Consider the following 22,349-nt stretch of genomic DNA (forward strand, 5'->3'; position numbering starts at 1 on the left):
AACCAAGAAAGACACATTGACAAGTCATGGCATCAAACTTCGACCTCTCATCCTTTGGAACATGTACAAATGCCTTGCAACTGAACACATGTAGGTGATCATAAGAGACGTCCTTGCTAGACCAAACTTTATCTGGAACATCACTCTGTAAAGGAACACTAGGAGACAGATTAATCACATGTGCCATTGTATATAAGGCTTCAGCCCAAAATGATCTAGGCAACTTTGCATCTAAAAGCAAACATCTGACCCTCTCAATCAATGTCTTGTTCATTCTTTTAGCCAGGCCATTCAATTGTGGTGTCTTAGGAGGTGTCTTCTGATGTATGATTCCCTGCAGTCGACAATACTCATCAAATGGTCTATTATATTCACCGTCATTATCAGAACGAGTGCATTTCAATTTCTTCCCTGTTTGCCTCTCAACTGAGGCTTGAAACTATTTAAACGCATCAAGTACTTGGTCTTTTGTTTTCAAGGCATAGACCCAAAGTTTTCTTGAATGATCATCTATAAAAGTCACAAAATAAAGTGCACCACTATACGACCTTACATTCCAAGGACCACAAACATTGGAATGTACCAACTCTTGAAAATCTAATTTTCTTGAAGGAGGGTGACTCTTGAATGAGACTCTTTTTTGTTTTCCAGCCAAGCAATGAGCACAGTTCTTCAATGTAGCACTCTTCAAACCAAAAAGTTGATTCTTCCTCACTAAACAGTTAAGCCCCTTTTCACTCATTTGATTAAGATGTTTATTCTATAACTCAATTGAGTTTTCATTTTTTGGCACCTTAACAATGCCTCTAGAAATTGAAGCTTGCATCAAATACAGATTTGAACACTTCTTTCCTCGAGCTATAACCAAGGAGCCTTTAATCAATTTCCACTAACCCTAACTAAAGGTGTTACAAAATCCCTCATCATCGAGCTTTCCTACTGAAATCAAATTCAAAGGGATATCTAGTGCATGCCTAACATTTTTGAGCTTCAACTTTGTTCCATTGTTAGTTTCCAAATTGACATCTCCTATGTCAACAACTTGTGACAAGCCGTCATTACCCATCTTCAGTACTCTAAAATTACCAGGCGTATAAGATGTGAAGAATTCCTTTAGTGAAGTGACATGAAGGGAAGCACCAGTATCTATCACCCAACTTGTCTAATCACATGCTAGGTTGATCATATCTCATCATAAACAACCACCAAATCATCAGAGGTAGCAATAGCAACATGATCAGTACTTTCGAGATCTTTCTTCTCCTGTTTAACACCACCACCTTTGTTCTCTCTCCTCCACTTGTAATAGTATTTCTTGATATGACCCATCTTGCCACAATGATGACACTCAAGATTTTTGTATCTTGATCTCAACTTACTTCGGCTTTTATCTCTACCCTTTTCGCTTATGTATTTACTTCTCCCCCTATTTTCAATAACTAGAACCTCACACGGTGATGAAGAACCCTGAGACCTCCTTCTCACATCTTCATTCAACACACCATTCTTGGCAAATTCCATAGTCACAACACCATTGAGAGCATAATTGATAAGTGAAACCCAAAATGTTTCCCTAGAATCTGGTACGGTAGCAAGCGACCAAAGCCCTATAATTTCATCATCAAAATTAATGCTCATACCAAGTAACCGATTCATAACTCCTGGAAATTCATTTAGATGATCAGCCACAGATGCTCCTTCTTTATATTTTAGTTGCATCATCCTTTTAAGCAAAAATAACTTATTATTTCCAGTCTTTTAAGCATATAAGTTTTCAAGTTTGTTCCACATAATACGTACATGTGTCTCTTGATCAATGTGATTGTAAACATTTTCCTCAATGAACTATCGAATAAAACCACACACTTGCCGATGCTCAAACTCCTATTCCTCATTATTCTTATATTTAGGTTTTGAGTAGCAAAAACAAGAAGATGCAAAGCCTTGACAAATAAAAGGTCTTTCCTTTTATACTGCCACAGTTGATAATTTGTGCCATTCAAAAGAATGATTCTACTTGTGCTAACATCCATAATTACACAAGAACACCGAACCTTGCTCTGATACCAATGTGTTGGGAAGAAACGAGACTTACCAAAAAATCGCAGAAGTACAATCGGAAGTTCTTTCTCTCCCAATTATTAAAATCAGTTCTTATGATATATAGCACAAAAAAATATTTTTTCATCAGCACAAAATCAGCCCAAAAATAATCACAAATATCAATCACACGAGACACACAATTTTACGCGAAAAACCCCTTCAAATCAAAGGGTAAAAACCACAAGACTTAAGAGTTCACTCAAAAACTTCACTATTTAAAAGTGTGGGTACAAGATCTCAATTTTCAGCTATCACAATGAATACATAACTCTATTTTTAGCTAACAACATGAAATCTTAAAAATCAAAGAGGGTAAGTTGAGAATTTCACCAAAAATGCAGTTATTGTTCAAACCCCATATTTGACGCTACAATGCTTGGACGACCAATCCGACCGTTCAAAATCAACGTCTATGAGTCCTCTATCTACTGACCAAAAATCAGCCTGATCGGACCACAGATGACCCTCTAATCGCCGGTTGATCAAAACTGCACCCATATTTCCTCAACGTGGTTACTGTTCAAATGATGCTACAGTGCTTGGATGACCAATCCAACCGTTCAGAATCAGCATCTATGAGTCCTCTATCTACTGACCAAAAATCAGCTTGATCGGACCACGGGCGACCATCCAATCGTCGGTTGATAAAAAACTGCACACTATTGAAAAAACTCAGATTTTCTCAACGTGGTTCTCCCTCTTTTTGCTGCACACTCTCTCACTTTACTGATGGGATTCTACACTATCAACCCTAATTTCCTTTGCTTAAATGAGGTGTAAAAAAGGTCTCTAAAAAAACCTAACAAAGAATCCAAAGAAAATGGGCTAAAGAGTTGAATGGGTTTCTCCACATAGGAGGGATACCCAAACCCAACATCCACAGGCTCAGAGCTTCTACTGGGAAATATTACATAGCATAAAAAAAAAACTCCACACTTTTTTTATTCAAGATGAATTTTGAGGCACATTCACAAATTTGCTAGTCAGGACACAATAAAAATATTGATATGATTAGAGAATAATATAGATATATAACTGATATAAATTTATTCCAGCAGGTTTGCCAGATAATAATGTAATCAGTTTGATTCTGGTCTAAACAGAACACTGAACCAAATCCATCAGTTTTTAAATTTAAAATCTATCCCAAATCCATGCCTGATATTTTTTGAAAAGAACCAACTGGCATTTTATCAAGTTCAGTTTATTTATTTATCAGTTTTTGGCCAAAAAAATTAAATATTTTAGTTAAATACAAGGCCCAATGGGGGCTCAATCATTGCCAAAGCCCACATGGACTTCGTCCAGGCTTCAAACAAAATTTTGTGTTAATTATAATAAATTTAATTAAATTGTAAGGACAAATTTAAGACCAAACTAGTGGGTAGAAGATCGAACAGTGGAGAAAGGGCCCCATTGAATTATGGAAGGAATCAGGAAGTGGTAGAGCTTTAATAGGAAGGTAGAGCCCTCCTCCCCCACCAAAGCTCAGTCACATAAAATGAGGCCATCAAACTTAAATATTCATTCTTTTACTTGTCTAGCTACTAATCCTTAATCCACTGGCATGAAAGTATGAAACAAAAGGAGGTCATTGGGGCATTTTTAGATGTAAAGAAATTAGAATAGACCAGACAATGTATGAACAAATCAAATGAAGTCTTCACTAGTTCAACTGCTTAACAGCACCAATGCATACATATTTGGAAAGCTATTCATCAATAATTAGGTTATAATGTAGTGGAGCTAACTAAAACAAGGTAAAACTAATTACTGCAACTAGTCAATCATATTCTGTGTCTTCAGAAGTTCAGCTGTTTTACAATAAATATAAATAGTCAGGTAACAAATAATGAAACTAACTGGAACAAGGTAAAACCAGTGTTTGACTTACAGAAGATGTTGGTAGCCATGATGGTTTTCTCAAGTACGATAGATCAGAAGATAAATTTGAGCCATTCCTGGTCGCTCAAAACAAGAACGAAAATAAGTAGTGCTGATCACTATTTGCTAGTGATTCCAAGAAAAAGCCTCACAGGGATGTTTAATTCACTTACAGCCAAGCTGGGGGAGGGCAATGAATGTGGGTCACTTGAAAATTATGTATATCCAAAACGCCTGACCTACAAAGTTAAGATCCATAAATAAGGTAAACCAAGTTACAAAAATTAGTCTGGCAGAAGCAAATCATCCCAAGTCATCGTTACAAAGTCGTATGACAACTGCAACTGACTTACACCACACCACTTTTTAGTTGCAACTTGCAGTTACTAATCCATATTAATTATTAATGATGACCTAGTCATTTAACTGTCTTCCTGTTTTAGATATGTACATGAACACTGAAGATATGCCCTTTTCAAAGGAATGGGTAAGGGTAATTTGGAAGTTGAATGTGAGTCAAGTCTCTTGCCAAGCATATTCACTAATAAAAAATATAATAATCATCTATCATTCATTACTGCTACCTATAAGTTCTTATGAATATATTTATTTCTAACAAGGTTTTGTATGTCAATTTTAGCCAATATGCCAATTTTTCCCATTTACAAATGGCTGGTAGTCATTTATCATTAGCACACTGAAGGCAATCTGTACCCAAGATGCTCATGTGCCATCTTTATCTCACCTCATTGTTTTCTCTAGGAGTTCAAACTTCACAGGTAGTAATGTTTTAAAAAGCAAAGGTGTTTTAGCCCTAATGAAGCACAGGGTGTAAGCCTCGACGCATTAAGGCACAAGCCTTTGGGAATTTTATTTTTACAAAGAATATATAACTAGTACATATATTAGAAATAGGAAAATTAGGAAAATTGTAAACGAAATATGAAAAAAAAATTAAGACAATTTATGAACTATTTATTAGCTTTTCTAAGCACACAAACTTAAATTTACTAAACTAAACAAAGCTATACAATAATCATAATTTTACACAGCTCAAATTGTGCCCATGATCCAAGATGCAACTCTCAAGTCTCTTAACTGTTTTCGAAAGGTTTAGCTTCAAGAGTTGAGAGATTCCCTCACATTAGAAGATGCCTTGTTCTTTTCATATACAAACCTGCCTAAATTTTGATAGTCCTAATTTACTAAACAAAGCTGAATTAAAATTTACAAACCTAAAATGTGTAAGCCTCAGCCTAAAAATTACAAGTACACATTTTGTACAAAAGTGTAAGCATTGCTATATTATGTGTTCGCCTTTCAGGAGTTCAGTATTTCAGACTCATCCTTGGGGCATTTTAGCTTGCCTTGTCTTGAGGAGAGCCTCAATTGCGGCTTTTTAAAACATCGACAGGTAGTGTGCTACCACAATTTAAGACACAAATGTTATATATGATTTGTTTCTTGATCACTCATCAAGCTATACAATAGAGCATGGGATGCACTGAGTGGCTGACATCAACAAAGATGATTAATAAGAGAATGGCAAAATCCTTACAAATTGAAAGCGCAAGCAGAAAAAATAAAGGCATAATATTTTTCAATATGATAGCTTTTTAAATTTCAATCATATCAAAAGTAACATAAAGAAAGAACAGACTTCATTTTCTCCAGCGATCTGTTAAAGCTCTGAAAAACTGCTGATTATTTTCAATGTCAGGTTTGCTCAGTATTTCATTACCATTCTTCTTTTTTCGAAAAAAAAAAAAAGGTCCTTTTCACTTTATAAGAATAGTAAATCCCTAAGCCTGTTAGCATTCTCAGGACATTTTAAATAATCGCTGGGACAAAGTAAAGATAACTCCTTACAACTGTACTACCAACCACAGTTTAGTTAAATCAGCATTTTACATATTTTCTTTCTCATGAGAAAACTTTATAGAGAACAGTTTGCCATTAGTTTACCCAAGAACATTCAATGAACTGAGAGAATCATTCATGACAGTGTGGATGCATTTGGTAGATAATTCGGGATTACTAGAAACCAATAAAAGAATTATGAGTTGAATGTGCTACTGAGATGTGTAAGATAATCAAGGCACAAAGAAATATATTGCAAAGCATTTGTTTTCCAACCTACCACCCATCATCAAGATGAAATGCCAATTGATATGGACAAGATGGATCAAGATTGATTGAGTGTACCTCCTTTGGAATGATGTCAGATTGTGCCTGCAGCATAATGACACTCTGGGGTTGAGAGTGAAAAAAAACGATATGCAAAAGGTGATCTTTGCAATTAATATGTTAATTTTGAAAACTTAATATATTGGTACAAGAAGAATCAGTGCAAAGTTGTAAGCATATGTAATTGCAGTATAGAATTTGTTCAAGAGATCAAATGCCTTTTGCTTCAGTGGACTACATAACTACCTGGTATGAAAAGGAAAATGCATCTTCAGACATGATAATAGTGGAATTTATTTTTACTGTGTATTAAATTACTTAACATGCCAATCTTTTGTATTACCACCTTATATACCCCAAGAACTACCCCACCTTATCTGATGTGAGACTCTATAATAAGATCCAATTAGAAAAATCTATCCTCCCTTCCAATTGCTAAAATTTTAATACAGTTATTATTAAGATATGCTACATCATCATCTTGTTAGAATTTGTACCATTATTATGCTGTAAATAGGATTTTAATTATCATGTTTTTCACATATGCATGACATCTTTGATGCGGAAACAATAAAAGAAACCATAACGTAAACATACCAGGATTGTTCATGGTGTATACAAACCGTAAGAACACTTTAAGAATCGTTTCTCTCGCTTCACCCCAATCTCTTTTCTATCCTTCACCAGATTTTATGGGAGTATGGCTGATGAACAGAGACTTAAGGTAGAGAGAGGACAGTCCATCCTATATTCATTTCTTCCTTTTATCCTTATAGAAAATTCACTCAGATTTTCTTCTTTACAGCTACTCCCCATAATAGTAGCTAATATATATATATATATATATATATATATATATATATATATATATCTTTTTAAACTTCCAGCCATCAAAATCCCACATTATTTAAGCTAATCCCTTTAGTTAATCCATAGATAAGACCTTTCATTACCCTTATCATAAGTCATTTCATTTTCCTTATCATATAGGACACATACCCTTCATATGGGACCCATGTCATTCATGTGGAACATATTCTTTGGAATATATCCAACATTTTCTCCCACTTGGCCCATATGAATGACATTAATTTGGATTAACGATATAGCCATAATATGTGCACAATTATTAGCTTATGCATACTTTTAGTGAGATTACCATAATCTCATAATTAAATAAATCACTAACACGAGTCATGGCGGTAAATATCATCAAAGCAACATCTTCCCTTCCATGTACTACAAATGCTAACAAATCATTTAACTACAAATCATAATAGGAAGTAACCATAATGTCCCTCTAATGTCTTTGTCAAAGACCACTCCTGTTAACAATGATCCATCTCCATAATTACGTAATTGATGGTAAACAGGAATAATGTTCAGAAGGAACCAATAATATGGCTGAATTGAAAGCGATTATTATAAGGATTAATCTGTGCAAAGATCTTGGATTTGATCAAGTGGAGATTGCTTGTGACTTTGCTTTGTTGGTTCAGTGGATTAATTCTGGGAAGTGTTCGGCTTGGAACTTATGGGAATTGTGGGAAGAGCTTGTGTTAGCATTGAGGGACATACATTACAAAGTGGAACATGTTTACAGGGAGGCGAATCAAAGTGCGGAATTCTTTGCCAAGCAGGGTGAATCTAGTATATCTCGAAGATATAGTTGCCAGGATGAGCTTCCAAAGAAAGTCAGGGGAATGATTCGATTGAATTTGTTGGGATTTCCTTCCTTCCACTCATGATGCTTTGTGCTGGTGTTTGTGAAGGTTGTAGATGTTGGTTTATTTCTCGAGATCTTTTGGAGTTTTGTTTGTTTTCCACTTATAGTTGTTTAGTTCTCATTTATTTGTCTGGTTGTTGTTCATTGGTTAATTGGTTTTGAATAAGTTGGTTAAGTCAGTTTTAAATTCTTGGGGTTTGATTTTGTTTTCCCCAAGTCTCAAGGTTGGAACCACGGTATTCCTCTACCATAAGCGAGGGGTTTTCTAATAAAGATTGGAGGTGCCGCCCTCTTTTTCCAAAAAAAAAAAGGACTAATGTTCAGAAACAACATTAGTGATATCATTATACATGTTATAGAACAAAACATAAAGATCCACAATTATACATCAGGAATTACAACAAAGACTCATGCGATCAGCATGTTCTTTAAATGTCTTTGGTGTCAACCCCTTAGTTAAAGGATCTGCTATCATGAGCTCAGTCCTTATATATTATATAAGCACTGTTTGTTTCCAAACTTCCTCCTTAATGACTAAACATTTGAGCTCCATATGCTTAGCGCCATTAGAATATTTGTCGTTTTTGGAGAAAAAGACTGCTGCGGAATTATCACAATAAATTCTCAGCGGCTTGACTATACTGTCAACAATTTCAAGTCCTGAGATAAATTCCACAAGAAAAAAAAATGAATTGTGGCCTCAAAGCATGCCACAAATTCAGCTTCCATAGTAGATGCTGCTATGATAGTCTGTTTGGCGCTCTTCCATGATATTGCTCTTCCAGCTAATAGGAACAAATAACCATAAGTTGACTTTCAACTATCAACACATCCAGCAAAATCTGAGTCAGAGTAACCAATCACCTCCAACTGATCTGATCTTTGATATGTGAGCATACAGTGTCTCGTTCCTTTCAAATATCTCAAAACTTTCTTTGTAGCTTTCCAATGCTCCATTCCGAGATTACTTTGGTATCTCCCGAGCATCCCAACTGCAAAACTAATATCTGATCTCGTACAAGTCTACACATACATCAGACTTCCAACTACAATTGCATAAGGAATATTTTCCATTCTTTCTTTTCTAATTCATTCTGTGGACAATCCTTTGCACTAAACTTGTCCCTTTACAAATAGGAGTAGGAGTGGCCTTACATTCAGCCATATGAAATCTTTCTGGAACTTTATTGATATATCCCTTCTGAGACAACCCTAACAATTCACGTGATCTATCACGGAATATTTCAATCGCTATCACATAAGTTGCCTCCCCCATATCTTTCATTTCAAAGTTCATAGAAAGAAATCTATTGGTGTCAATCAACAAACCAAGATCTTTACTGGCAAGCAAAATATCATCAACATATAGAATCAGAAAGATAAACTTGCTCCCACTGACCTTTAGATAAATACACCGATCAACGGCATTTTCCTTAAATCCAAAGGTCGTGTTGGTATCATGGAACTTAAAATACCATTTTCTAGAAGCTTTGTTAAGTCCATATATTGACTTCTTTAATTTGCAAACCATATGCTCTTTTCCTTCAATCATAAACCTTCAGGAAGATCCATATACACCTCTTCATCTAAATTCCCATTCAAAAAAGTAGTTTTCACATCCATTTGGTGTAACTCTAAATCAAAATGAGCCATCAAAGCCATTATGATTCTAAGAGAGCCCTTTTTAGATACAGGAGAGAACGTCTCTTTGTAATCAATACCTTCCTTTTGAGTGAAACCCTTTGCTACAAGTCTAGCTTTATATCGTTCAATATTGCCATTACAGTCGTGTTTGGTCTTAAATACCCATTTACACCCAACTGTTTTAAAACCTTCAGGCAAATCAACGATGTCCCAAACTTTATTCTGTTCCATGGATTTCATCATTTATGGCATTGATCCACTTTTTAGAATCATTACTTTCAATAGCTTGTGAAAAAGTAACCGGATCTTTACTAGTTCCTAAATTATAATCAAATTCCTACAGATATACCAAATAATCATCTGAAATAGCTTATCTCCTTACTCTTTGAGATCTCCTTAATGCTATTTCCTGTGATTGTTTTGCAATTGGTTCAATGGTGACATTTTCATTACAAATGACAGACGACCAGATTGTTGTTCAATGTTATCATACCGTTCAATAACTGGAGGAACAACAATATCTGTTAAAGGTCTAGATATCAAGATAGGAACCCGAATTTCTTTAATGACCACATTACGTGATACATCACTCCCACTAATTTCACCATTTTGAAGGAACTTGGCATTACTGGTTTCAACAATTCTCACACTGCGGTTAGGACAATAAAACTTATACCCTTTAGATTTTTCTGGGTATCCAATAAAGTACCCACTCACAGTTGTAGAATCCAATTTCTTTTCGTGTGGATTATAGATTCTAACCTTTGCTGGACAACCCCAAATATGAAAGTGTCTTAAACTCGGTTTCCTCCCTATCCACAATTCAAAAGGAGTATCCTGAACTACCTTACTATGAACCTGACTAAGCACATAAACAGTTGTTTTAAGGGCCTCCATCCATAATGAGATGGGTACTGAGGAATTACTTAATATACTCCTAACTATTTCCATAAGAGTACGATTACACCTTTCAACTACACCATTCTGCTGAGGCGTACCAGGCATTGTGTATTGCGCACAAATACCATGCTCTTCTAGGAATTTAGCTAATGGACCTGGACATTGTCTAATTCCATCATACCTACCATAATACTCACCACCTCTATCAAATCTAATAATTTTCACCTTCCTATCTAATTGTCGCTCAACTTCAGCAATATATGTTTTTAAAGCATCTATTGCCTAAGACTTTTCATGCAACAAATAAACATAACCATAACGTGAAAAATCATCAATGAAGGTGATAAAATACTTTTCTCCACCATTTATAATAAAATAAAAGTTAAAATATTTTTGAAAGGATGAGTGAAAACTAATTGAATATTAAATTTCATCCTTACATAATCATCAAAAATGTTTAGAGGAACTAAGCTCCATCCTTAGAGAAAAGAGCTTAATGGCTTCATATGCATCATGCTTTACTTTTTGAAATATTGAGGCTCTTCTGGAAACCCTGAGCATAATATCCAGATTTCATGGTTCTATGTGAGACATGGATTGCTCTTGGTAATAAGTGTTATAGAATGCCTTAATACATATTCTCCGATGTTTTGTTGCCTATAGGGACGACCATACTAATCAAAACATTGTTAATAAATCATTAATATATATGGTTGGTTTAAAGATTTTAAAATAAACGGCTTATACTACTAAGCATATTGAAAATGGTCTTCAATTGGTATAAGCAGCTTATTACATCTAAGCCTAAACTTAAATTGATAGGGGGAGCATCCAAAAATTAAAATGCCTATCATTTTTCTTTTGCACGGAACTTGTGGTATACTCCTTTTGGGATGATTGGTGAGTCATGGATATGTCCAAAGTCAGTGGAAGACATGTTGACTATTTCTTTAGCTGGTTTAGGAAAGGTAGGGATGTTAAACGGTTGTAGAAGTGTGCTGTGTAGTGTTATGGGGAATTTGATTGGAAAGAAATGCTAGAATTTTTTTCTCATAGGAGATTATTAGTTGGATTTCTTCGGGAAGAAATTTGGTACTTGGCATCTCTTTGGGCTTATAGTGCAGGCTGTCTTAAGGTTGATGTCATCTGAGATTGGAATGCTTTATTAAGATGATATAGTTTTGTTCTCTTTTTTCTCAAGTTAGGACTTCTTGTTCTCCTTTTCTATAACTATTTCTTCTTCTGCTTGCCAATAAAGTTTCTTTTTCTATCCACAAAAAAAAAAAAAAATCCGTAGACTTTCTATGGCAAATATTTAAGTTCCAGTTCCTTGGAAAGCAACCCTCTGAGAAGCAGTTACTAGAAATTTATTATGGAGAAGATAATATATAACAAGGATTTAAATATCATTTATCTAAAAAACAATATGGTAATACAAACCAAAATCCTTCAAAAAGTTAAAAACTTTTGATAAACCAACAGATAAGGCTTTGATTAAATACATGATTGCAAATGTTGAACAGCGTAAGAACAACCGCACATACCTTCAAAGACCCAATTTTCTCCAGCACTGATGCCAATTTGATAGATGTTAAAGGATGATGATGAACCTGAAGGCCCACACAATATGTATTAGAAATATGACATTACAAGGTTAGAAATATGGTACATTTTTTTTGATAAAAAGAAAAGAATACATTAAAAAAGAATGTACAAAAAAATAATTAAGAGAGAGAGAATAAAGTTAACAAAAAAGAACAATCAAAAGAGCAATGCCTGCCAATCCAATGGCAGATCCAAAAGTGAGGCTGACCTCTAAATTTTTTTTAAAATAGTATTTAATAATTTTCATTAATATTAGGTTATAATACTTAATTTTTTTGGGAACTTATTTAGATGACTATTGAGATTGGGCATCACAATGTGATAATTCTATCTTCTTTATATTTATAAAATCTCTCTATATTGAATGTAACATCTCTCGTGATCAATATATATGTTTGGTGTTCTTCTTGATCGTTAAGAACAAATTATATTCCACAAAGTTATAAAATAAAAATATAACTAATATATCTCACAAAAAGTGTCTAAATAGTCTTTTACTCTTTTTTGTTATATGAAACAGTAAAATTCAAATCCTCATCCAAACCTCAAAAATATAGTTCACTTCAACTTCTCCTTCACCAGATCTTTTAACAAAATTTTCCAAATGCACTATAATGATAACATATAAAATTACATTAAGTCAAACAAAATAACATTTATTGCAAATGGTACTAGAAGAGGAAGGGATAGACCTAAAATAACTTGGAATGAGGTTGTGAAGAAGGATTTAGTAGCTCTTTAGTCGAAAAAAAGATTCATATAGTCGGTCCCATATAGTGGGACTTAAGGCTTGTTATTGTTGTTGTATATAGGTGCATTTTTGTGTATATAATACACATGTTCATATCTCTTTGTTAGATATTATAACTTTTTTTTAATTATGGATTAAATCAATGAATTTGCAAGGATATAGTGTCTCAAAAATATTTTTTGAAAAATAGAACACTATCGTTAAGATTATTTATCACACACAGCCGGTCCCAAGCACAGGTATAGGAGGAGGGTTGCGTTAGATAGCTGACAGTCAGCGTAAAATTTGTTAGATCACTATGATATGAATCCTTACTGAATATTTGCTAGGGTATCCCCTATGAGCGACGCATTGCACTTGAACTGCCCAAGTGTAGCGAAAAGTGAGCTAGGTCGTTGCCCTGAAGCGACGCGCCATGTTGGCGCCTGGGTACGGAGTCAAATATGCGAGGGTTCCTGCATCATTCTGGACGTGGGCAGGTAAAGACGTTAGTTCAGGAAACTAAGATTAGATTAGTAACTTGGAATATAGGGACACTTACGATTAAAAGCATGGAAATTGTGGATACAATGCTCAGAAGAAGAATTAATATAATTTGTCTTCAAGAAACTAAGTGGATGGGGGAGAAAGCTAGAGAAATTGATAAATCAGGATTAAAACTTTGGTACACTAGAAAAGAAAAACATAAGAATGGAATAGGCATTTTTATAGATAAAAACTTAAAAGATAGCGTTGTGAATGTAACTAGAGTAGGGGATAAAATTATAAAAATCAAGATGATATTAGGACAAGAGATAATAAATATCATTAGTGCTTATGCTCCTCAAGTCGGCTTAGCAGAAAATCTTAAGAGACAATTTTGGGAAGATATGGATAGTATTATACAAGGCATACCAGGGATTGAGAAAATATTTATAGGAGGAGATCTGAATGGATACATTGGAAGAGATAATAAAATTTATGAGAGGATACATAGAGGATATGGATAAGGAGACAAAAATGAGTCTGGGGAGATGATCTTAGACTTCGCTATGTCATATGATTTTAATATAATGAATACTTGCTTTAAGAAGAGAGAATAACACTTAATAACCTTTAAAAGTGGACAAAATAGAAGTCAAATAGATTTTTTTCTAACTAGGAGGGTTGATCATTTATCATGCAAGGATTGTAAAGTTATTCCAGGTGAAAGCCTAACCACACAACATAGAATCTTAGTGTTAGATATATGTATAAAAAAAATGGAAGAAAAATGATTAAATAAACCAGTGTAAGAGAACTAGATGGTGGAACCTAAAACGAGAAAATATAATAAAATTTAAAGATAAAATGATGAAAGATGGGGATTGGACCATAGAGGATGGGATAGATACAAATACTCTTTAGAATAGATTAGCTAGCTTTATTAGAAAGATAGCAAAAGAGATTTTAAGTGATCAAGGAGAAAATTCTCGAATAGAAAAGAGAGTTAGTGGTGGGATAAAGATGTACAAATAATCATAAAGACAAAAAGAATTTGGTATAAAACGTGGCAAAAATGTAGAAAGAGAGATAACTTTGAAAAATATAAGGAGGAGAGAAAAATGCAAAAAAAAGCCATTAGTGAAGCTAAATATAGATCATTTAATAGTTTGTATGATAGATTAGGTACAAAAGAAGGGGAAAGAGATATGTTCAAACTTGCTAAAGCAAGAGAAAGGAAGAGTAAGGACTTAAGAAAGGTAAAATGTATAAAAAGTGAGGATGATATGGTTAAGGACGAAGACATTAAAGAAAGATGGCGAAGTTACTTTAGTAAGTTGTTTAATGAAAATCAAATAGAACACTTAAACTTCGAATTGTCAAATGAGGAAAAGACTAAAAATATGAGATTTATTCGCAAAATTAGAGTTAACGAAGTTAAGTTTGCGCTACAAAAAGATGAAAAATGGGAAAGCTATGGGACCAGATAACATCCCAATTGAAGTTTGGAAATGCTTAGGTGATAACGGAATTATATAGTTAACTTATTTATTTAATACAATTGTAAAAATTAAGAAAATACCAAATGAATGGAGGAAAAGTACTTTAATACCTATATACAAAAATAAAGGAGGTATTCAAAATTGTAATAACTATCGTGGAATTAAACTTATGAATCATACGATGAAACAATGGAAAAGGATAGTTGAATAAAGATTAAGGTTAGAAACGAAGATCGCAGAAAATCAATTTGGTTTTATGCCTAGGAGATCTACCACAGAAGCTATTTATCTTTTAAGAAGATTAATGGAAAAGTTTAGGGAAAAGAAGAGGGACTTGCATATGATATTTATTGACCTTGAGAAAGCATATGATAGGATACCTAGGGAAGTTCTATGGTGGGTTTTAGAAAAAAAAAGTGCATGTAGTAGGTATACCGATGTCATTAAACATATGTAGGATGGAGTAATGACTAGTGTAAGGACTATAGATGGAGAAACTAGAGAATTTCCAATCACCATAGCTGTACATCAAGGATCTCATTTAAGCCCTTATCTTTTTGCTTTAGTGATGGACCAATTGACTAAGAGTATTCAAAAGGAGGTCCCATGGTGTATGTTGTTTGCAGATGATATTGTATTAATTGACGAAACTAGGGACGGAGTAGAGGCTGAGTTAGAATTATGGAGAGAAACTTTGGAATCTAGAGGCTTTAGGATAAGTAGAATAAGACAGAATATATGAAATGTAATTTTAGTAATGATAGGCGGAATATTGGAGACAAAGTTAAACTTGATGATGAAGAAATAAATAGCACTTGTAGATTTCGATACCTTGGATCTATTAAGCAAGTTGAAGGAGAAATCGAAGATGATGTAATGCATAGAGTTATAGCAGGTTAGGTAAAATGGAGAAGTGCTTCAAGTGTGCTCTGTGATCATAGAATATCCTTAAAATTGAAAGGGAAGTTTTATAGGACAGCTATAAGACCAACAATGTTATATGAATTGGAATGTTGGGCAACGAAGAAACATAATATCCAAAAAGTAAAAGTTGCTGAGGTGAGAATGCTTAGATGGATGAGTGGTAAAACATTGAAAGATAAATTAACAAATGAACATATTCGTGGTAAGTTAGCTGTAGCTCCTATAGAAGATAAGATAAGGGAGAGACGACTCAGATAGTATGGACACTTGCAACGTAGGCCACATAGTACACCTATGAGAAAGAATGACTTAGTTACTGTGGGGGGTAATAGAAGGGGTAGGGGTAGACCTAAAATAACTTGGGAAGAGATAGTGAGTAAGGATTTAATATCCTTGAATCTATCAAAAGAAATGGTCCATGATCGCATAAATTGGCAGAAAATAATTCATATAGCCGACCCCACCTAGTGGGACTAAGGCTTGGTTTTGTTGTTGTTGTTTGTTAAATAAAATTTAAGGTTAAATTTTTAATACAAAAAAATTATGATTTAGTCTAACTGAATTAAGTTATCAAATCACAATGAAATGTGAGAACAATATAAAACATTAGATATAATTTTTTTTTTTTAGATTAAATATATTCCCCCTCCCCCTCCCACCCCCAAAAAAATAAAGAAAAAAATTCTTGGATCCATCACTATGCCTATCAACACTCTCCTTTAAAGAAACCAGCTGCAAAATACCAAAGCAAGGCCAAATAATAAATCCTATCCCAAAATGAAAACAAGGCATCTTTCCCCATAAATAAGCACGCATATAGTTCAACCAGAATTCCCTACAACGCCACAAAAACCGCACATCTCCACAATGCTAAAGCATTTTTACTCCTATCCAAACGTATAAAGAAATAATCAACAAGTCCTTTACCCTAGACAACCTAGTTCTCTTCCCAAAAAAACAAAACAAAAACAAAAAACAAAAAAAAAAAACAAACAATCTTATTCCAAACCCTCCAACCAAAAGAACAATGCGAAAACATATCAAAAGCTGTTTCTAAACTATCAAAACATAAAGACCACACACATGTAGACAATGCCTTCAAAGGCATCCTACATTGCATCAATATTGACTCTATTAAGAACAATCAAATAAATAAAAGCCTTAAATTTGGAGGAGAGTTGTTGGGAAAGAACAAGGTAACAAACAAAACCAACACAATGGACAAATCTTTCCCTGCCAATAAACCAGTGACAAGCAAAATATCCAACTATGACAACCAATAATCTCAGCAAAAAATCAACTGAGAATCTACCAAAAGCACACGATTCACACCCAACAGAGACGATTTTAATGTGGAAAACCCCTTTAATGTGAAGGGTTAAAACCAAAGGGCCTATAAGACCCAATAAAAAACTCAACTATAAGTTACGGGAAGTTTACATCAGCTCAAACACCACAAAATGCTAACAAACTTAGAGCAAAACAGATTCCCAATATATATATATATATATAAGAATCACTAATAAATAGCAAGGAGTTTGCAAGAGATCACCAAAAACGCAGCAATTGTCTTGGCAACAAAATCTGGGTCTCCAAAGCTCCAAAACATATTCCACCATTCATGTTGAAGGTCGATGAGTCCTAAACGTGCTGTCTTCAGCAAAATTAGACCAAAAATGACTCTCCGATCGACCGCTTGATCAAAACTGCTCTAACTGAAATTCTACAGCTCCTCTCTATTTCAAAACTGCCACACTATTCTGCCTCTCCTCAAATTCTCTCCAGTCGTGCATCATTCTTATAAATGGTCATCCCTAATGAGCTTCCAATAACGGGATTTAAAAAAAAAAAAAAAAAAATTGGGCCGCCCTTTTAAAAGAAATTGGGCTGGACCTAACAAATCACCCCCTCTAGTTCATGAGAGGAAGGAGACACTTTAACAAGCTTATCACTAAAAATTGATGCCAGCCATCCCAGCACACAACTCAAGTTTCTCACAAGGCACTATCATTGTCATCATATTAGCAGCATTTTTATCTGTGTGAATTTTTCAAGTTCAAGAAACTTAGAGTTCAAAACATCTTGAATCCAATGATACCTCACATCAATATGCTTCGATCTACCATGAAAAGTTGGATTCCTACCAAGATGAATAGCACTTTGATTATCACAAAATAACACATGCCTCTTCTAAGTGAACCCAAGTTCATGCACAAACTTCTTCATCCACAATAACTCTTTGCATGCCTCAATAACTGCAATGAACTCAGCTTTTGTGGTAGACAAAGCAACACATTTCTGAAACTTGGATTGCCAAGCCACAACTCCCCCTGCAAAAGTAATCAAATAGCTTGAAGTAGATTTCCTTGAGTCCAAATCCCCAGCCATGTCTAAATCTATATAGTCAACAAGCATAGGTTTTCCAAACCCAAAACAAAGTTTCAAATCAGTAGTGCCACAGATGTATTTCATAATCCACTTCACAACATTCCAATGCTCTCTTCCAGAAGTAAAGAGAAACCGACTAACTGTACCAATTGCATGAGCTAAATCTAGCCTTGTGCAAACCATAGCATACATTAAGCTTCCAACTACAAATGCATAAGGAACACTTTACATGTCTCTCTTCTCTTCATTACTACAAGAAAATTGTTTACTGCTTAACCTAAAGTGTGTAGCAAGAGGTGTGCTTACCACTTTAGCTTTTTCCATGCTAAACCGCTGAAGTACCTTCTCAATATACATCTCCTGAGACAACCGCAATTTCTTCTTCTTTCTGTCATGAGTAATCCTAATTCCAAGGATTTGATTTTTTGGTCCTAAATCTTTCATTGCAAAAGATTTAGAAAGCTCCTTCTTCAACCTGTCAATCCGGAAAGAACTGTGGCCAACAATAAGCATATCATTAACATAAAGCAACCAAATAATAAAGTCAACATCTGAGAATTTTTTAACAAATACATAATGATCAGAGATTCAGAGGTAGTCTTCTTGAATCCTTGTTGAATCATAATAGGACTCGAACTTCTTGTACCATTGTCTAGGAGCTTGTTCAGGTCATACAAGCTCTTCTTCATTCTACAAACATAATTCTCTTTTCCTTCCACCTTAAAACCCACGAGCTGCTCGATATAAATTTCCTCCTCCAAATCACCATGGAGGAAAGCAATCTTCACATCCATTTGCTTAACCTCTAAATCAAGACTAGCTGCCAAGTCCAAAACAACACGAATTGAAGACATTTTCACTATCGGTGAGAAGATCTCAAAATCAGTCCCTTTTTTTCTAACGAAAGCCTTTGACAACAAATCTAGCTTTGTATCATGGTTGTGAAGTATTTTATTCATGTTTTACCCTATAAACCCATCGATTCTTCAATGCTTTTCTGGCCTTGTCATGTAGAGACTTCATTTCATCTTTCATTGCTTCAAGCCCTTCTTCTTTCTATTCACTTTCCATGGCCTCTTCATAGCAATCAAGTTCTCCCCCATCAATCAAAAGTACATACACACTAGATGGCTGCCTAGTAAAGTGTGTTCTATCTCTGGAGGACCTTCTAATTGGAGCTGTAAATTGTTCAGCAGTTGGTTCTAATTGATCATCAGCGATCTCATGCATAGGAGCATCTTCCCTATTTACAACTTCATGATCTTCCTCAACATGATCATTCTAACATTTGCCTCCACATCATCCTGATTACCAATCTCAACTGCATTAGATAAATCTATAGTAAGAGGTGGGTCCAATTCAATCAGGCCATCACCACCCAGAGACTCTAAATTCTCTATCTTGTCAATATCTTCAATGATTTAATCCTCCATGAAGACAACGTCACAACTTCTAACAAGTTTCTTCTCTACTAGATCATTAAACCTGTAGCCAAATTCATCTTGACCATACCCAATGAAGATACATTGCCTTGTCTTGACATCTAACTTAGAACTCTCATCCTTAGGCACATGTACAAAATCTTTGCAGTCAAATACACACAAGTGGTCATAGGAAACATCCTTCCCATACCAAACTCTATCAAGAACATCAGTTTACAATGCAACAGTGGAAGATAGATTAATCACATGTGCAACAATATATAATGCCTCACCCCAGAATGATCTAGGTAGTTTTGCTTCTAAAAGCAAGCATCTGACTCTCTCTCTGCCAATGTTTTGTTCATCCTTTCTGTCAAACCATTAAACTGAGAAGTTTTAAGAGGTGTCTTATGATGTCTAATGCCTTGCTATCTGCAATACACATCAAATAGGCCACAATATTCACCACCATTATTAGTGCGAAATACATTTCAACTTCTTTTCTGTTTCTCTCTCAATTGAAGCCTGAAAACTTTAAAGACATCAAGCACCGAATCATTGGACTTTAAAGCATAAACCCAAAGTTTCCTTGAATGCTCATCAATAAAAGTAACTAAATAAAGTGCACCACCATGTGTCCTTACCTTCATTAGACCGCAAACATCTGAGTGTATCAATTCAATTAACTCTATCTTTCTAGAAGAATATGGTTCTTGAAAGAAACCCTTTTATGCTTCCCAACCAAGCAATGAACACATCTTTTCAGCCTCGAACATTTCAACCCCAATAGCAAATTCTTCTTGGCCAAACAGTCAAGTCCTTTCTCACTCCATAGTTCTGATGAACTATCACTCTCAACCGTATTCACGGAATTTATAGAAATAGAAGCATTCATCAAATATAAATTAGAAAATTTATTACCTCGAGCCAGATTGCCTCTAGTAAGTGTCCATTGTCCATTGCCAACATGGTTTTAAATCACAATCGCAGGTAACGTTGCGTAACGATCACAGGTGTCACAGGACGCAGGAGACGCTGGTGTTACGTAACGGGAAGCAGGTGTAACGGTCGTGAACTTTTTTCATACATGCACAACCATGCCAAAATTGAAAAATAAGCATGAAATCCATTAACACATGATTTTTAATGAATTTTGACGGCTTTTATTCAACCTACAAATGCTTTTTAATAGGCAATATGATTTTTATATTAATTTTAGTACGTTGTTTACAAAAAAAAAAAAAAAAAAAGGCATATTGTTTTTATAGTTTGCATTACTTCAATGGGGGTATAGCGTATGAATAATTAAAGAGTGTTTTATGTCAGTATAGCGTATTTTTCAAAAGTCAAATTTGAACATAAAGAGAGAAAATAGATCCATTCATCCATTATTTAGCTATATTTATCATAATTTGTTTGTTTCACTGCCCTTTGAGTCAACGGGGTTCCAAATGTCTCCTACCTATCTCAATAAAGCAACAACTAAAAAAAGATGATTCTGAAATATTCTTGAATTCTTAAAATATGTACATCCCAATCTTACAATATATAATACAAACAAAGACTCTAAACAAGGACCCCCAGGGTGTGGTTCAGGTGGTAGTGCGGGTTGTGGGAGTGCCTCTCACGAGGTCAGGTGTTCAAACCCTCCCGGGCTCGTTTCTGCCCTTGGACTCCTAAATTTACCCTCCCTTTGGAGTTGTGGGGTCAACTTCAAGGGGCGCAGGATTAGTCACGTGGACCGTAAACGAACGCATGGATACCCGGTGCGTAATCCAAAAAAAAAAAAAAGATTCTAAACAAGGAAACAATCTCCCTACAGAATAATACACATTTTTCTACATTTACTCACTTTCCTAATTTACTCAATATTGTCAAGGATACTCGGGATTCCAACACTCCCCCTCAAGTTGGATCATAGATATTAATCATATCCAACTTGCCAATGAAATCGTCAAAGTTCTATTGTGCTAACCCTTTAGTAAAGATATCTACAGTTTGTTCCTTAGTAGGTACATAAGTCATACAAATGATTCCTTCTTCAACCTTCTCTTTGATAAAATGTCGATCCACTTCCACATGTTTAGTCCTGTCATGTTGAATTAGATTGAGAGAGATACTAATGGCTGCTTTGTTGTCACAATAGAGTTTGATAGGAAATTTCACCGAAACCTGTAGCTTTTCCAAGAGTTTCCGTAACCATAGTCCTTCACATATCCCCTGTGCAACTGCTCTGAATTCAGCTTTAGCGCTACTTCGAGCCACCACATTATATTTTTTACTCCTCCAAGTTACCAAATTTCCCCATACAAAGGTGCAATATCTAGTGGTTGACCTTCTGTCTTCTGCCGATCCTGCCCAATCCGCATCTGTGAAGATTTCCATTTCCTTGCTTTCACATTTTTTAAAGAAGAGTCCCTTGCTTGGAGAACCCTTGAGGTACCTGAGGATCTTATACACAACATCTAGATGAGTCTTTTTCGGTGAATGCATGTGTTGACTTACAACACTTACTGCAAATGCAATGTCGGGTCTAGTGTGTGATAAGTAAATTAGTTTATCAACTAATCTCTGATACCTTTCTCTTTCAACTAGTATTCCACATTCTTCGACCCTCTTTACTGCTTCAATCGGGGTTTCACTAGGTTTGCATCCAAGCATGTCAGTTTCGGTTAGAAGATCAAGGATATACTTTCGTTGGGAGACATTGACACCTTTCTTTGATCTAGCAATTTCAATTCCCAAGATGTATCGCATTTGTCCCAAGTCTTTAGCTTCAAATTCAGCAGCTACGACTTTCTTTAATCTTTCCATCTCCACTGTATTATCTCCAATTAGAATTATATCATCAA

General features: G+C 34.9%; 1 protein-coding gene across 1 annotated transcript in view; it reads right to left on the bottom strand.

Annotated features, from left to right (window-relative positions):
* LOC131147897 (uncharacterized) overlaps window positions 1-22,349 on the bottom strand; it is a 77,706-nt gene that overhangs the window by 8,082 nt on the left and 47,275 nt on the right. The window contains exons 12-15 of the mRNA XM_058097538.1: window positions 11,989-12,054; window positions 6,128-6,219; window positions 4,161-4,226; window positions 3,998-4,064 (exon numbers count right to left, since the gene is read on the bottom strand). Of these exons, the coding sequence (XP_057953521.1) occupies window positions 3,998-4,064; window positions 4,161-4,226; window positions 6,128-6,219; window positions 11,989-12,054 (291 nt within the window). The remainder of the gene's footprint in view (window positions 1-3,997; window positions 4,065-4,160; window positions 4,227-6,127; window positions 6,220-11,988; window positions 12,055-22,349) is intronic.

This window comes from Malania oleifera, chromosome 2 (assembly GCF_029873635.1).
Source record: "Malania oleifera isolate guangnan ecotype guangnan chromosome 2, ASM2987363v1, whole genome shotgun sequence".
In the NCBI taxonomy this organism is placed as follows: domain Eukaryota; kingdom Viridiplantae; phylum Streptophyta; class Magnoliopsida; order Santalales; family Ximeniaceae; genus Malania; species Malania oleifera.